This window comes from Phascolarctos cinereus, unplaced genomic scaffold (assembly GCF_003287225.1).
Source record: "Phascolarctos cinereus isolate Bilbo 61053 unplaced genomic scaffold, phaCin_HiC Scaffold_5;HRSCAF=322, whole genome shotgun sequence".
Taxonomy (NCBI): Eukaryota; Metazoa; Chordata; class Mammalia; order Diprotodontia; family Phascolarctidae; genus Phascolarctos; species Phascolarctos cinereus.
This window is the reverse complement of record NW_027555958.1, coordinates 471,377,692-471,395,440: the sequence shown is the minus strand read 5'-3', so window position 1 is coordinate 471,395,440 and position 17,749 is coordinate 471,377,692. Positions and strand designations below refer to the sequence as shown.

Genomic DNA, 17,749 nt, shown 5'->3' with positions numbered 1-17,749 from the left:
TATATTATGTATGCCCCAGTTTTATATGTCAGTACTAATGTGTTTAAGCTACTTAATTTATTAACCTCTATTTGTGTGCCTCTCTAACCTTTTTTCTTCTCAGGTGATACAGGAAACCAAAATGACACGCCCATTGAGACAGCGATGACCCTGCCAAGTCAGGCCAAAGTCAACACGCACGCCATCACAACATTGAAGCTGTTAGACTACAGGTATGTAGCGGGGAAGGTTTTTGTTACAGTTGCTTTTGAAGATTGCAAGGAATCTTCCAAGTGTTACATGGAGTGAAGGACAGAGCCTAAGGGCCTAAGATAATTGAGGCAAAGATCAGAACACTCAAGTCAGAAAGGAGACCGGTTCCATGATTTAAAGTTGCCCTCCCTGTTCTATTAAGGAGCTGGGAAACATTTCCAGTTTTATTTTTTCGTAATTTGTTGCGTGATAGGAAAAAAATGTGTTAAGAATAGCTAGTGTGGCATGGTGGCAAACCCCCTGGATTCTGAGCCAGAAGAGCCGAGTTCAAATCTACCCTCCGACAGGTGTGCCCTTCAACTCTCTAGGCCAGTCTCCTCCTTTGTAAATTTAGAAGGGATGCCTTTGGACATCTCTTCCACTCGTAAATCTTGGATCTTGTCAATCTGTATTCTTTGAATAAAATTTGCTGTTTACAAGAATCCTTTTCAGGAGTAACCCATCCTAGAGTGTGACTGGAGGAAATAATATACGTGATATTAAGGTGCTTTCTTTTGTGGATGTCATCGTGAAGCACCCAAACTGAAATGTAATTACAAAGATACTGAGCTTTTCTGTTGACTTAGAAATTGCTTTTTGATCTATGCCAGGGTTTCACAGTTGGAAGCAGTACAGCCAAGACTCGCCCAAGAGTGGCCGATGGGAGTTTCTGCAGCTTGTAGCTGAAGGTGTCCAGTGAGGGGGAGGCCATGGCAGCCCCAGGCCGCCTCCTTCCCTTTGGACAGTTTTCCTCAGGAGTTTGACAGACAGCTCTCATGTCCTCTGTCTGGTCTGTTTGGAGCCAAATGTTCTTCAGCCATTCCTTAGATGGTGTGATCTTGAGTCACTTCACCACTGTGACCAGTTTCCTCCAGACAATTACTGCCAAGTCTTTAGACGCAAATATTAGAAGAAAGCAGTTCAGTGGGGAAAAATTAGCCTTTTGAAACCAGAAGACCTGGGTTCAGATTCTGCCCTTGATACTTGTAACTGTGCAGCGTTGGCAGTTCATCCACCCTGCCTGGGCCTCAGTTTCCTCATCTGTAAAATAAGGCTGTGGCGCTAGATGCCCCTTGGGGTTTCTTCTAGCTCTGTATCTGTTGTTGGGCACTATCCAGGCTCGATGGCAAGGCCTTTTGAGAAAAGGCTTTGAATTTCTTTCTGATTCTGTGCTCACTGAACAACCCTTCTAATCTAACATTTTTGTCTTCCTTAGTGACTTAGCCGCCAGGAAAGGGGGACCCTGTATAGAAGATTAATCCCACCTCATAGGGCAGAGAGATCTTCCTTTGTGAATTAATATATCATGTGTATATGTGTGTGTATGCATTGCATAGATGTGTTTCATATCTACATATTGCATTTATTTTATATATTTGTAACTAAGCCTTTTGTGAGTTTTAATTTGGTTCATAAGGTTTTGAATCACCTCAGGCTGAAGTGACCTTGAGGTTTTCAGTCAGCAAAGCTGGGAATGGAACCCTAGAGCATAGGTAGAAGGCATAGCAATTATGGGTTTATTCACGACTCTCATTTAGTCAGCCGTCAGAAAATATGAAGTCCCTGCTTTGTACCAGGGGCTGCGCTAAGTGCTGGGGCTACAAAAGAGGCAGAAGACGGTCCCTGCGCTCAGGGAGCTTACAGTCTACTTCTGTTCTTGTCCTGTTCTTACCTTGCCCGTTCCTATACCTTTATGCCCACTTATTTCTTAAAAACCTCCTCTAATGCACAGCTTTTTAAGCAATACGTCTTCCAGTGTGGCCACAGTAACTGTCAGAAACCAACACAGTGATCTCAAGAGGGGCTGTGACCTGGGTCACAGAGAAAGGAGCCCTTGGAGCATCCTCACAGTTCCCTCAAGGATCAAAACAAGTACTAGTCTTATGACAAAGATGTCAGAAAGGAGGGCTGAGCCAAGGATATGCATCAACAAATAGAAGTTTGTGGACCTAATTTCCATACTTCTCCAACAATGTCCTGCTTTTTTCTCTGACCCACAGGTCACAGCCCGAGCTCCCTTCACTGGATTTTGAGAGCTGGGGCCTGGAGCTCAGCCTTCAGCCAAGCTGGTGACGAGCGTCTCCAGACTTAGCCTGGACAGCAGACAAAGTCTGCCAGGGAGCCTTAGCCTTTCCAGCTTGATAGGACCTGTTCAAACGTGTGAGAGCCTCGTGGCCTGGAGTGGTTCTTTCCATGGTGCTTCACTTCTTTGATCCCCCTTGCTTAGGGCCTTTTCCCTCCGACTTCACACTTCTTTTTCCTTTTTTCACTTTTCCTGCACTCTTGTATATTGTGACGATCTAGGTATGTCCCGTTCCCCCTATTAGGGTACAGGCTGTTGGGTCTCTTCTGGAATAGCATTCTTTGTACACGGTAGACACTCGATAAACGTGTAATTATTACTGCCACAAACTTTAAGCACTTTCTTTGTGAAAGAGACCAGGCTAGGTGTGGGGGTAAACAGACAAAAACGGATGGTCTTTTCAGAGAGCTTACACTCTGTTTGAGAGGAGCTACATATCTGGAAGTGGGTAAAGCTAAAGTGGTATATGGAATAACAAGGTAACTGAGTGGGCACAAGGAGGGAGGTGGCTCCGAGCTGTGATTTGGGGAAAGCTGGAGTTGGGGGTTCTGCATCAGGATGAAGAGAGACTTCATTGGCCATATGGTGGGGGGAAGAGAAAAGACATGAGCCAAATCCCTCTTCCCGGATCATCTTTTTACCTACTGCTGGATTCCCACCCACTCTGGACAATGCAGCCAGAAGGCCCCTCTTCCAGAAAGCCTTCCCAGAACCTCCCCGGCAAAGTGGCCTCAGGTAACATTCCTCTGTTTGTGCCACTTCACTGCCCTAAGCAGATGTTATTTTTTTTTTTGTATTCATTATCTATGGGTTGTATAGGTTCTCTGTGGATGTTTGCCATTCCCCCTGTCCTTGGTGAGCTCCAGGACGGCAGACACTGCCTTAGCTGAACACCTGGCCCAGTGGGCTCTCTGCAGGGACTGGGTCCTCAAATTTGGATTGATCCAGACTGAACAAGAGAGGTTAAGAGAGGCTTGGCAGCTGACAAAGGCTCATTTACTGAAATGATCTTGCTTTTTATTTTTTTAGTGAGAAACAGACAACTCTGATTCCTGATGAAGTATTTGATGCGGTAGGAAGCAACATTATCACTTCGATAAACTTCAGTAAGAATCATCTAAATGAGGTACCAAAAAGGTAGGGACTGGGCTCCTGAGAGCATTTCTGTGGAGTTTGTGCACAGAGATGGATGAACACCTTCTGAAGTTGGGGGTCAGAGTTCTTTCTTTTTCGTAGGCTCCTCCATTGAATTGACTTTTTGCCTTTCTTTGTATTCTCAGAGCTTAGCACAACACCTGGCAAAAAGTAACTGTTTACTAAACGCTTGCTGACTGACTGATTTTTTAATGCTTGCTTTCATCTTTTTTAAGTGGAATTTGGCTTGCTGTTAGTATCAGCTAGAGAAATAGTAACAAGTACTTTTCATGAGACCCAAGGATCCTCAAAAGAAGCTATTTACTTTTCGCACATTTGACTTTTAAAATATGTGTTACAGTTAGTAACTAAATGTTTTACCTGCTTTTTTCAGATGCAACATTAGAAGAAAAGTCCAAGGAATTAACCAGTGTTCAGTCTGTGTTAATCCATGGGCGGTATTAATATTTCCATTGGTTTTATAAAATTTCAGACAGCTGCCACCCTGGAGAGAGATTGTCTTAAGCTGCCAACAGTATGTGTGGGAGCTTACTGTTCTTATCCCTAAAAAATTCAATCTTCTTTTCCAGATTCCCGGATATAATAATACAATTTTCTGCACCCTCTCTGGTGCTGAGTAAAATTTCATTCATGATGATAAATGTAAGTCAGCTTTCAGACAGCTGTGTGCCAGGAAAATGGCATGTATGACATCTCATTGCCAAGATCAGCCCAATTCCTTTACTATAGAGATCTGACATTGAGAAGAATTGAAGGACATTTTAATTTGCCTCCCATTTCCATTTTCAGAGGGTCATTTGGGCTGATGCCATGTTGGGTTCTGAGTCCTTGATCAGACTGTCAATCAGTTAGTCAATCAGTAAACATTTAAGAAGGTACTGTGTGCCCAGGAAGAGGCAAAAGTCAGTCCCTGTCCTCAGAGAGCCTACAATCTAATAGAGCAAGCTATATACAGGATAATAATAAATAATAAATATTATGTTAATATTAATAATTTTAATAAACACATGATATTTATTATATAATAAAAATATAAACACTAATTTTAATAAATAATAAAGCAAGATACATACAGGATAAATGGGAAAATAGTTAACAGAGGGAAGGCACTGGAGTTAAGAGGACTGGGGAAGGCTTCCTGTAGAAGGTGGGATTTGAGTTGGGACTTAAAGGAAGCCCGGGAGGTCCAGAGCTGGAACAGAGGAGGGACAGCATTCCAGGCATGGAGGGATAGCAAGAGAAAACCTCCAGAGCTGAGAGAGGGATGTCTTGTTCATGGAATAGCCAGGATACCAGTGTCCTGGATGTGTGTTGAGACCAAATCTGGCCACAGACACTCAAAGCTGTGTGACCCTGGGCCAGTCACCTGTTTGCCTCAGTTGCCTCATTTGTAAAATGAGCTGGAGAGGAAAATGGCAAATCACTCCAGTGTCTTTTTTTTTCTTTTTTAAGGCAGTTGGGGTTAAGTGACTTGCCCAGGGTCACACAGCTGGTAAGTGTCAAGTGTTTGGTCTGAGACCGGATTTGAACTCAGGTCCTCCTGACTTCAGAGCCAGTGCTCTATCCACTGTGCCACCTAGCTGCCCCGTCACTCCAGTGTCTTTGCCAGAAAACCCCAAATGGGATCATGGACAGTTGGACATGACTGAGCAACAAAATAGCTCCAGGTATACGAAAGGAGGCAAAGAAATGGTCCCTGCCCCTCAGGAAGCCTACACTCTAATGGGGCAGACAGCACACAGAAGGAAGCTCAGAAGGGGGTTGGGGGTCAGCAGGCCACAGTGGCCAGGGAGGTGAAACTAGACTGAGCTGCTGTTGAAAAACATGGCTGTGTGGAGAATTCAGAGAATTCTGAGGCCTCTCTGTGCAGGGAGGCTTTAGGAGCTTCTTGCTTCGCGTGCCCCCCCCCCTTCCTGTCAGAGGGGGAGAGGTGGCTGAGAAGGCAGAGCAGGCATTGAGTATCCAGAGCTGAGCCTACTGTCTGGGTAGTGATGAGATTTCAGGGGCTAGTACCCTGTAGTCTGAACCAAGCATGGAGGCACCTGGAAAGTTCATTCTACATTTTTTAAAAAGTTAAATACTTCCTTTAGTATTCAAGGAATGTTTTCATCAAAGCCAAGCAGATGAGAGGATTTTCGATGTCAGGGTCATTGTGGGATCTGGGCATCTTATAGATGATGTAACCGAGGCTGACTGAGGGTATTGCTAGGAAGTGTCCGATGCTGAACTGCTGAATTCAGACCCATGTTGTCTAAATTCCAAGCCCAGTGTTCTCGCCACACTGACTGGACACTTGGAAATCTAGGATGATACTTCATACTTTTGAAAAAATAAAAAATTGTAAATTGTTTGTGAAATGTCTGGGGAGAAGCATGGAAGCGCTTTGCTTACTAAAGGTCATTTAGCTGAAATGAATCTTCAGTGAAATTCTGGCAGCATTCAGGCTCTGAAATTGCCGAATGGTGTGTGTACTTTTGTTTCAGGATTGTGGAACTGAAGGCAGCTGTGTGTGATGTCAATCTCAGCTTTAACAAGCTTTCCTGTATTTCTGCAGAATTGTGCATGCTTCAAAAACTGACCCATCTGGACATCAGGTTTGCCTTGTTAGGGTCGTGGTCATGATTGTCCTGGGAGGTTTTGCCATCTTTCCTTTCATAGTCACATTTTCCAGATATTGAAGTTAATCTTTGAATTGTGGCTAGACTAGCTGTACAAGGGTGGGGAGTCTGTGGCCATGAGGCCACATGTGGCCCTCTAGGACCTTGGGTGCGGCCTTTTGACTTGAGTCCAAGTTTTACAGAACAAATCCATTTAGTAAGGGGTTTTGTTCTGTAAAGCTTGGATTCGTTCAAAGGGCCGCACCCCTGATCTAGACGTTAAGGGTCCTGTTGGGGGCTTTGTTAATTGAACATGCATTAAATATGGACACCTGGTTACAGCCGACAGTAGTGGAGCTGAGAGTTGAGCCGAGCCAACAAGCCATTCAACTTTTTACTAAAAGAACTTCAGAAGTGATGACAGCAACATGGCGCTAATTTCCTGTTGATATAGGTGTGTCCCAAAGAGATAAAACACCTAGGAGGAGACGGGTTAAATTAAGAGAGGGTTCTCCGTTGGACAAAAAAGGCTCTGGTCCAGTGAAGGCCCACGTTCTCAGGTGCAGCCACAGCGATCATTATTTATGGGCAGCTTTTCAGCACAGCCTTCTGGGAGAGGTGGCTGGTGTGTGCTCAGGGAGGTTCAGGAGGCAGTGGCGTGGCCCAGAGAAAATAGTGGCTCCCTTCCTTTTGGGGTGGCTCATCTGTGTTCTGCGCTATGGGGCAGCTTGCTCTGGCAAGCTGCTTTAAGGAGAGAGTAAGAGACAGGAGGAGAAAGGTAAGGAAGGACCATAGACTGTGGAAGGGGTATATCTTCCTTCCTTCATTTATCCTTGGTGGGCCCTGTCATTATCAGCCTCATCTGTGATGAAAGGGTGCAGGGCCTGTGCTGAGGGGCTTGAGAGATTGTGGTAGGGTCTGGCCCTGTTTTCAAAAACAAAAGAAATGGAAAGCTCCTCTCCACTGATGACCAGAGGACCAAATGACCAAGTAGAAAGTAATTCTTCCCCATCCCCTCCAGTAGCCACAAGGCTGGACTCTGGCCCCAGCACTAGTAGGCTCCACAGAATTATTCCTGCCTGAATGGGATACTGTGCGTAACTAGAAGGTTTTCCAATAAGATCAGCTTCCCACTGTGTCCCAGGTGTGTTCTTCCAGAGCCCTCACACTTTGGTCCTGCAGTGTTTTCTGGTCCCTGCCACCTTGAGGTATGATTCCTTCCCAGACTGACCTGGGCTCTTTTGTTTTTCTTAAAGTCCTGGGCAGGTAGACTGAGGAATCTTGACAGACTGCTATGAAAACAAACTCCCATGTTAACTCTGAAAGAGGAAGCACAGCATGACCTTGGAAGGAATGGGGCTGGGCCTAGTATGTGAGACCACTGCCCTGGACGCTCTCCTGCAGCCATGGGGTGGCAGAGGACCTGAGGGCCACCCCACCCCCAGCCAGGAGTGGAAACAAGAGATGTCATAGGCCTAGCCTGGTCCCTGTCTTCTGGAGGAAGCATTTGTGTTACTGTTGGGTTACTAAGTAAATCTCTCCCTCTCTCCCTCCCTTTCCTCCCTTCCCCTTCCCCTTACTCTCCCTTCTCACCTCCTCCCCCTTCCCCTGTCTTTCTCCCCACAGAAATAATCTGTTGGCCTCTTTGCCTGAGGAGATGGAAGCCTTGATGAAACTGCAGACTATCAATCTGTCCTGTAACAGGTGAGCATCCCGGCAGATGACCAGCCAGAGAATCCAGCGCCAGTCTGCAGACGTGGGTTCTGTCAACTCCACTCGGTTCTCCCTCTGACCTGCGAGCAGCTCAGCAGACTTGAGGGAGCGTCATTGGGGCTGCCCCCTGGAGAGTTCTCTGTTTGTCACAGCCCATGGTGGGGCACGTAGGGCATGTGTTAGCCCGTTTTGCTGAGGGCAGAACAGAGAAGTGAAGGCACACAGCCAGAAAGGATCAGGGCCACCACTTGAACCCAGATCTTGCTGGTTCCAAGTCCAGTTCTCTTCCATCTCTTTAGAAGTAGCCATGGGGTGCCACGGTGCGCAGCGCATGGGGCCTGGAGTTAGGAGGACCTAGCTTCCAGTCCAGCCTCAGTCAATCATTAGCTGTGTGACGTTGGGCAAGTCATTCACTCTGTCTGCCTTAGTTTCCTCAGCTGTAAAATAGGGGTCCTAGTAGCAGCTGCCTGGCAGGCTTTTCCTTTTGGTCCTCTTGGAGAACAAAGGACAACAGCCAACCCTGTCAGTCTGTAGCTGTGAAGTCCCAGCGATTATCACCTGGGGCATGGAGTCACCAGCTTCTCCTTGTGGCTACGCTCTTCCTCTTGTAATCTAGTAAATTCTCATTTTTGCCAGTTACATGAGGTGAGATCTGTAAAGTACTTAGCACAGCAGCCGGCACATAGTAGTTGCTTAATGAATGCTTCCTCCTTTTCCTTACTTCTACCATATTCATAACTCATATGTGGCAAGAGTTTTTTAAGTGCTTTTCACACTAGTTAAAAATAATGTTTCTTTTTCTGTTTCAGTGTGCTGTTTGAAAGCAGTGAAATAGTCAGCATTGCGTTTCTTTGGGTTCACATTAAAAGGCACACATTTTGTTTTCCTTTCATTCTGTTCTTTTCACCTATTCAGAAAGGACAAGTTCTTTCAGATTTAAAGGAAGCAGTCAGATTTCAGCATGGGTCATGTTCTTTAGAACCTCTTTGTTGACCACAGTCTGTCATCTCTCCCTAGACTGAGGGCCAAGGGCAATCCTCCAGCCCCCACAGAGGATGCTGTGCTTGCTCTGCACTGGGGCTGCCCCTTTCTGAAAGCTAAAGAAGGAAGAGCAGGGGCAGGAGTAAGGAGGTGGGCAGCTGCCAGCTTAGAACTGAGCAGAGCGCTGGTCACAAGTGCTAAGTAATTGGGAAAATAACCCTCTAAGCAGAGTCTGGGGCCGGGAAGCTAGTGGCTGGCCTTTCACGGTTGGAGTTCTTGTTACCACCTCCTTTCTGTTTTTCAAACTGGTTTCCCCTGCTTGTCTCTCTTATTCTCTCTCTTCCTTTATTCTGGTCACTTTCCCTCTCTGTTCTTCCCATCTTGACCCCATTCTTTTTTCTCTCTTTAATTCTGTGTCTTTTAGGTAAACATAACCTGGAGCTTTTGCATATTTTCAGACTGTGTTAAATAATTTTTATTTTCCCAAACCAGCTCCACCTCCTTTAGCAGTACTGTATGTTCCTAATCTTTTTTAGTTCTCAAAATCATTTTTAGTTGTCTCTTATTTTTGCCTCTTTCTGGATCCCTGTATACAATCAGTAAATAGATTTTCTCAATTCTTCCTTCATTATATAATTTACAAAGGTGCTGTACTCTATGAGCAAAGCAGAATTGAAGTAGCTCAGAAGAAACATAAGATGTGCAAATTTAGAGAATGCACCCCAAATGTTCCCATGGATGTTTGTGCCTGACCTGTGGTAGAGCATTCCGAGCTCGTACTGGTCTGGTCAGCCACAGGCAGACACACTGTAACTGGAATCTAGCATAGGGATATCGTTTTGGTTCTTTTGGAGCACAAAGGACAGCAGCCAACCACGTCGGTCTGTCACTTGATTCCCAGTAATTATCATCTGGGGGCTGGAGTCACCAGTTTCTCTTTGTGGCTAACCTCTTTCTCTTAGAATCTTGTTGATACTCTTTTTTTATTTTTGATTCCCCCCCCCACTTAATAGTGTTTTACTTTTTCCAATTATATGCAAAGATAGTTTTCAACATTCATTTTTACAAGATTTTAAGTTCCAAATTTTTTTCTCCCTCTTCTCCTCCCTCCCCACGACGTTATGCAGTCTGATACAGACTATCCGTGTACAATCGTATCAAACATTTCCACATTAGTCATGTTGTGGAAGAAGAATCCGGGCAAAAGGGAAAAATCGCAAGAAAGAAAACAAAGGAGAGAAGACCGTACGCTTGGATCTGCATTCAGACTCCGTGTTTTTTTTTCTGGCTGCAGACAGCATTTTCCATCATGAGTCCCTTAGACTTGTCTTTGCTCATCGCATTGCTGAGAAAAGTGAAGTCTGTCCAAGTTGGCCATCACACAGTGTTGCTGTTGCAGTGTGCAGTGTTCACCTGGTTCTGCTCACTTCATTTCAGTCTTTCCAGGTTTTTCTGAAATCCGCCTGCACATCGTTTCTTATAGAACAGTAGTATTCCATTACATCCATGTACCACAACTTGTTCAGCCATTCCCCAATGGATGGGCACCGCCTTGATTTCCAGTTCTTTGCCATCACAAAAAGAGATGCTGTCAACATTTTTGTGCATGTGGGTCCTTTTCCCTTTTTTATGATCACTTTGGGACGTTGAGTTAGTAGTGCTATTGATGGGTCAAAGGGTATGCAGTTTGATAGCCCTTTGGGCATAGTTCCAAATTGCTCTCCAGAATGGTCGGTTCAGTTCACAACTCCACCAACAGCACATCTTCTCCAACATTTATCATTTCCCTTTTTGTCAAGTTAGCCAATCTGATAGATGTAATGGTGGTACCTCAGAGTTGTTTTAATTTGCATTTCTCTAATCAATAGTGATTTAGAGCATTCTTTTTTGTTTTTGAGACCTATGGTTTCATTAGTATAAGGAGCTCCCTGTGCAGAAACTGCACCAGTGCAAATAGGGAGGTGGCCAAGTGATTGTCTCCTTTGCTTCAAGCCCTGAGAGCTCATGTGCTTCCCCATAGTTCATGCAGCCAGTGTTTTGTCCTGGGTTTTATCACTGTCTAGGTCTTCCATGCCCAGTCAGTTCTGGCCAGGGGCCGAGCTGTTTAGCCTGGCATTTAAGGCCCTTGGGATCTGTCTCCAGCCTGCTTTTCTGACTTTCTCTCCTGCCACTCTGTTTAGTGAATACTTTCTTTTAGACTGATATTGGTCTCTATTCTGTGCCTTATCAATCCCATTCTTATCTAAGAAATTATACAGGCAGTAAGAGGTCTGCGTGTCAGTGGAGGGAGGAATTCCTGGGGTCTAGAAAGGCTTCACGAAGTGGATGCTCTGGAGCTGGGCCCAGGAGCCAGAGGAGTGTGGGCAAGGGACAGGAGGGAGGAATGCCCACATCTCTTCCAGAGCACACACCCCTCCAGGGTGGGGGGCTCAGCTCTTCCCACTGTTCCTAACATACAATAAATACTGAAAAATGAATGCTTGTTTGTTTGTTAAAAATAAAAGAACTTTTGAAAGAAAGGGTTTTCAAGTTTAAAGGTGACGTATTTTTATTTCATTTGTCCATCTTAAGAATTTATTCTGGCTTCTGGAACAACCTAATTGAGTTTCTTCACAGGTTTAAAACGTTCCCCAGCATTCTGTATCGGCTCCGGACTCTCGAAACCGTCCTCCTCAGTAACAATCAGGTTGGATCTGTGGACCCCCTGCAGCTGAAGCGGATGGACAAGCTGGCCACTTTGGACCTTCAGAACAATGACCTCCTCCACATCCCGCCTGAGCTGGGCCACTGCGTGAGTCTGAGGTAGGGCCAGCCATTCGTGGGCAGTCTGCAGTTTAGTTGCTGCCCTTCCTTGTTGGTTGAAATCAAAGCCTGGTTCTTTGGGGCTGATTTCTTGCCACAAGTGAGGTGAAGGGGGAGGGGCATCCCTGGGGAGCAGTGTTTGGGGCCCGAATTCTACCAGGGGGTTTGGTCAGAAGTGTTGGTCTGTAGGCTAACCATGGCCTTTTTTCTTCTTTAAAGAAATGCAGTAAGGATTCTCAAGGATTGGGGCACTAATTAAAGTTTTAAAAACCAGAGTTCAAAACAAAGCTGTAAGTTTTTAATTTAGACTAGTCCCTGTGGAAGAATGCGTCTGCCCCAGAGCAGGAGCAGCGCCTCGTCAGACCAACCGGAGAGCTGGCCGCCCAGCGCAGCATTCACTGGTGCCTGCTCACTGTCTTAGTTCCTTCTTCATCTTTTCATAGGCAAGAGAAAAGCCGAAAGTTTCCAAGTAAAATTTGTGAATCTTTCTTTGGCCCCAAATATTCCATTTTATTTTAATTCTAGGGTAGTTGGAGGCAAGCATTCCAGGCCCGAGTGGGAAGTGCTGAGTTCAAAACCAGCTTCAGACACTAGGTAGCTGTATGACTCTGGCAAGTTTGCCTGTTTGCCTCAGTTTCCTCATCTGTAAAATGGGGATAATAGCACCTCCCTCCCAGGGTGGTTGTGAGGATCAAATGAGGCAATCATTGTTAAGTGCTTAGCACCCTGCTGGGCACACAGGAAGCACCAGATAAATGTTAGCTATTTTTATGCCCTTTGCTTTTCTTCCTCCTTTCCAATCGAGTGCTTTCATTCATATAACCCCCACAGTTGTCAGTAGTAAGAGCAATCCTAAACATTTGATTCTAAGCTAAAAACAAATGACAACCTGGAGACTTATATAACGCCAATATTTTCTGAAAGGGTTCCTGTTTATTGGGCGTGATGTGCTATTTGAGGAAGGCTTAGGGACGGGTTTTGGTCTCAAAGGAATTTTTCAAAATAATAATGGGGTAGTTTTCTCTTTCTAAAGGTGGAGAGTCATTTTGAATTTCCAGGTAGAATTTAAAATCAGTAGTATTGCATGTGAAGCATTTTTCTCTCTTTCCCCGTTGTGTGGATGTGTATTTCTTTTTATTAGATTAAGGAAAAGAGACTGCTCAGTGTGCTCTGGTGGCCACAAATTCATTTTGCTGGTGTTGCCTTGATGAGGTGACATCTTTGTCTTACAGATGGAACCAGGGGGTTGAGATACTTGGGTCGTCTTCATTCTTAGTCATCGGCTCTGGTCTGGGAAGAAGGTACATCTCTGACAACCAGTCAGGGGGCCTCTCCCCTTGCTCAGCACGGGGGGATCAGAGTGGGGGTCATCTCAAAAGGGTTTTCTGTGACCCCTCCCACCAGGAGGCCCCAGGCCCTTCCCCTGAATAACAAATTGTCTGAGCAGCATTTTTGAAATTGCACAGACGGACCGTCAGCACCGGTTGTGTCTCTCGGCGTGTGCCAGGGTAACTGTGTTGTAAGCTGTGTTAGACAACAGCATTCAGCTGCTCGCACATGCTTAGACTTTGTTGCTCACTGCGTCTTCATTAGAGTCGTACAACTTCACACGTGCATCAAAAGATTGTATTTTTATAACTGGAAGGGACCTGAAGAGATTATTTGGTCCTGCCTCCTCATGTTACTTTTGAGGAACCTGAGGCTGAAAGTGGTTAAGACACCTTCCCAGCATCGCACAGGTAGCAGGTATCAGAGCGAGGATTAGAATCCAGCTTGTCTGATTCAGATGCAGCTCCGTGTCCATTGCACTGTAGGAGAATGATCCACGGCTTACGTCTGAATAGGAAGGGAGCCTAAACTTTCTAGGAATTGACTTGAAGCTGCCTCATGAATGCACATTGTGAGGAGGGGGCGTTGGAAGTTCTCAGACCTCACTGATGCCAACCTTCCTCGCGCCACTTCCTGCTGCAGCACCACGTTGCCGCAGAGCAGCAGCTTGAACGGCGCTGCACTGGCTCTTACTGTAATTGATTCATGTCTAGAGGAGGCCATTGCTTGGGATCGCGACTGTACTGACTTGGAATGTGTGTCTGTGCCACCCCCTCCTCATGCCCCAAGATGGTTATGGACAGTTCGGGGTGTCTTCAGTCCTGTGGTTGAGCCTTTGCTTCTGGGTTGGGAAACTTAAGACCAGATGTTTGATGGTGTGCACATAGGTCAGAGCCAGGACCCAGATTGTTCATTTTGGGGACTGCCAGAGGACCATTGACGTGAACCCCTTAAGGGCTCTTGTCAGTGAGGAAATAGGCCACAAGGTGGTAACAGTGGTGATTCTGGTTCTACCACCTGTGTGACCTTGGGCATGTCACTTGAAAACAGAGTGAGGGTTTAGATGGTCCCTGAACACTCTGTCGGTCCTAAGTCAATGAACTATGAAAAAGCTGAACATCAGTGAATCAGTGAAAAACTGGAACTTAATCTAGAAAAGTTTCCTGTATCCTCTAATTAGATGTAACACATCTTTAACAAGAGAAGAAAGAGGCAGCAGCAGTATGTGTATGAAATGGTGGGAATGCATTGGACAGTGAAGGTCGGAAGGGGAGGGAAACATTATCTTAGTTAAAGATAATTTAATATTAAGTGCAAGTGGCTAGAGAGGAAAAAGGCCCTCCGTCATTCCAGATTTGGGGCAGATTGACCCTAGTCTTGAGCTTTTGCCCATCAGTGGAGCATCTGTGAAAGGAAAAAGTCGAGGTAGATTTTGGTCAGATGTCCGGTCTCAAAATGGGGATTGAAAAATGCTACTTTAAAAATGCTCTATCTAGGTTTTGGAGAGGGAAGTCCATCTCACTGAAAGTGAACAATCCCTGGTTTCTCTCCTTTCTCCAGGACCCTTCTGCTGGAGGGGAATCCATTCCGAATTCCTCGAGCAGCCATTTTAGCTAAAGGAACAGATGCTGTTCTGGAGTATTTAAGAGACCGCATTCCTACTTAATTGGAATTTTGTAACCTTTGGCCAGCTAATGGATTTGCGTGCTTCAAAGAGCTGGGGAGCGTTCAAAGTCTTGTCTGAGAGCTGATTTGCTGTCCTTCACCTGATGGTTTCTTGAAACAGTGTATCAGTTATTGCTGTGATTTATCTGGGGCATGAAACAAATGTTCTTACAGTCTTATTACCACTAAATATTGTTTTTACCCGGAAAATAATGTATAACAACTTTATAGTGATTACTGCAGCCTTCGTGTGTGTTCATACATTCATTCTTAAAAGTTTTGAGAGTTAAAAAAAGGTAATAGTGTTTTCTATGACTGAAATATCATTCCTATTTAAAGTTGATTTTGTTTTTATAATGACAGCATTTTTGTAAAAGATGAGGGGTGGGTTTTTTTTTTAACATTTTGTTTTATTATGTGTGTGTGTATGTTTGGACCTTTATATGGGAGTACTTTGTTATCTTTCCTTGTGTTTTGTGGAAAAATTTATAACAACACTTGTTGATAATGCTAAGAATTTGTGATGTAAGGTTTCAAGGACATGCACTGCCCTGGTTCTGATGACAGTGCTGGGCAGGTCAGTTGACTTCTCAGTGCCCCAGGCAGCCCTCTGAAGACTGGAGGTTCTGTGAGTAACCCATCAATGCTGACGTGGTGGATGGAGATCCCCGCAACAACCTGCCTTCAAGAGAAGATACACTTTGTGTGATTTTTTAAGATAATTCTGTTTGCAGCATTTATTTTTAGATGCTGAGAATCCATGTTTCCCTGTTGCGTGTAACTCTTTTTGATCAAAGCATTTACTGAAGAACAAACATGTGTCATATCCCATAAGGAAAGAGCTATTAGTGAACCCAACTTAGCTTTTTAGTTATTTCTTTATGCCCTCTTACTCCTGAAGTTGCTGTATCATGCCCGCCGCAAATTAAAGCGTTTGGATTGCATCTCAACAGCTCACTGTTTTCTGTAATCTGTTGGGCGCCATCCTTTGTACCAGCCTTCAGATTAGATCACTTCTGGATGTTCTGGGACTTAGACAAAAGCTCTGAGGTACCAGAAGGTTTTTGAGTGTCTCCCGTTGTGGACATGCACCCTCAGAAACTGCCTGGAGAGTGCTTGGCGACTGTCCGAAGTGCAGCTTTGCATGTCTTAATGACGTCATTATAACCTTGAACTTGTTGATAGATTTGAGATCCCAATTGGGCTAATACAGAATATCTTCTTTTGAAGAACTTGATGTAAGGAAGCTGAATTTAAAAAGAAGATTCGTGGTCTGTTTAGCTCTTGACATATTCAAAATAGGATCTCATTTGGGTAGATTTCAGAACCTTTTTTTTTTTTGAGAAGAAAATGAAGATGAAGATATTTGTTATTTATGGATAATGCATTTTTTAAATCCAAGTTACAATTTTTATCTTACTAAGGGGAAACGTGACTGTTCATACCACCTTTGTGGTCAGCTCACAAGTCTGTTGTTACATTAAACAAAAGACACTTTACAATAAGGTGAAATTTTATTATTTGTACAATAAAGAGACTTTGTTATTCAAAACACTTTTTTTAAATACTGAAAAAGTTGAGTACAGCAAAGGCAAAAAAAGGCTCTGCCGCACACTGCACAGCATTGTCTGAGTCCCTGTATTTTGTATATGTACAGAAAGCGTCTTCGAAGTGCATTGGAGTCACAATGTACACCCTCAGCAATTAGTGTCAGTACAGAAAGTCAGACTGGAAGGATACAGCTTGCGTGTGCAAATTAACTAACAGCATCAGTGAATCACCAAATCTGTCAATTTAAAACTGAGTTTTAAAGGACCTTTTTGCACATAAAATGAAACAGTTCTCAAGTTCAGTATGTTATAACTGCAAAAAAAAAAAACCCATTAAGTACATTCACAATCTATGTTAATAAAGTAGTAAATAGTTCTTCATCCAGCTTTATTTACAACAAGGTGGAGTTAAACTGAAAAGTACAGTTAGTTGTTTTAATATAGCAATCTGTTAACACATACAAAAATGACAAGTATTTATATATCATTGAAGCTCAAAATCACAATTTTCTCAAAATATTAGTTACAATACAGCCATTTCCATCATAATTAAACATGTCCTCAAATAACTTTTTTATAAAATGGTAAAATTTTTATTAAAGTAAGTTATTTGTTTTGAATTGGCTACAGTACTTACTCCCAAGTAGAAAACTGTTGCATTTTGTTTTTCTCGCAGAATTGTTAGACAAAGCCACCCATGTAAAGCCAAGAGACCGAAAAGGCCCCGATTTGAAAAGATCCGGCCTCTTGGGCTTTGGGGGAACTGGTCAGTAAAAGCTTTACAAGGGGAGTGTCCGGCTGGAGTCTCTGCAGTGAAATGACACGCACTAATATACAGGATGTCAGAATAAGTCAGTGGAGACTACCCTGCGCATAGAAATGTTCACGGAGATGACAAAAAGAAGCCTTAAATGAGGAAGCAATCATAAAATCTGGCCTTGACCCCCCTTGATTCCTCTGCTCCCACGTTGCCCTGACACCCTAACAGCGGCAACGGGGCTCCCCCGGTCAGTGCTCGAGCTGCTGCAGCGCCACACGCCAGGCACCAGAAGGCTGGCTACAAACCACTGTCTGAAGCTAGCCTAGCATCACTCCTGAAGGCAGCAAAATATTTCACCCAATCAATCATGCTCTTCACCCCCAATTTACAAAACTCGATCGCTGCCCATGGGAAAGCAGAGGTGAAACGGGAAGTGTTGGCCATGGGATTAGGGGGAGGGCAACCACAGTCATGGGGCATAAAGTAGGAGAAGAGAGATGATCTCCATGAGCCGTTTTCCAACACTGAGTTTGGAAACACCCACTACTGAGGAAGGGGAAACGGCATCCTCCTTGCCTGTAATCATTGGCCGAAAGTTGCTTCTAGTTTTGTGATTCTGGTCTGGCTAGTAGGGGCTCCCAGGGCCCAACACTGGTGTATTAATCCAGGGGGTTTACCCTTGGGAGATGAGAGAGGGCAGAAAAGAAATAACTTAGAAGCTTCACTCTTGCAGGTTATTTGTTAGAATCCAAACAAAGAATCTCAAAAGATTCACAATACAGTGTTCTACTAAAAAAAAAGTTTCCCATCACACTAAAAAAACAAACGAAAAAACAAGATAATGAGCTGTATGTTACCTTTGGTCCCCCAGCTCCTCTCCACG

The 17,749-nt window shown here is 44.4% G+C and overlaps 1 protein-coding gene across 6 annotated transcripts in view; it reads left to right on the top strand.

The window, feature by feature from the left end:
• The window catches only part of LRRC40 (leucine rich repeat containing 40), a 62,889-nt gene extending 47,383 nt beyond the window's left edge, over positions 1-15,506 (top strand). For 5 of the 6 annotated variants that reach the window (XM_020993061.2, XM_078156712.1, XM_078156713.1 and 2 more), the window contains 6 exons: positions 104-212; positions 3,344-3,451; positions 5,953-6,063; positions 7,693-7,770; positions 11,377-11,562; positions 14,452-15,506. In XM_020993061.2, the coding sequence (XP_020848720.1) occupies positions 104-212; positions 3,344-3,451; positions 5,953-6,063; positions 7,693-7,770; positions 11,377-11,562; positions 14,452-14,557 (698 nt within the window). In that variant the 3' untranslated portion in view covers positions 14,558-15,506. Of the gene's footprint in view, positions 1-103; positions 213-3,343; positions 3,452-5,952; positions 6,064-7,692; positions 7,771-9,887; positions 10,369-11,376; positions 11,563-14,451 lie in introns of those variants that run through there. The other variant, XR_013487469.1, reaches the window with a different exon arrangement.
• Positions 15,507-17,749: the final 2,243 nt, after the last annotated feature.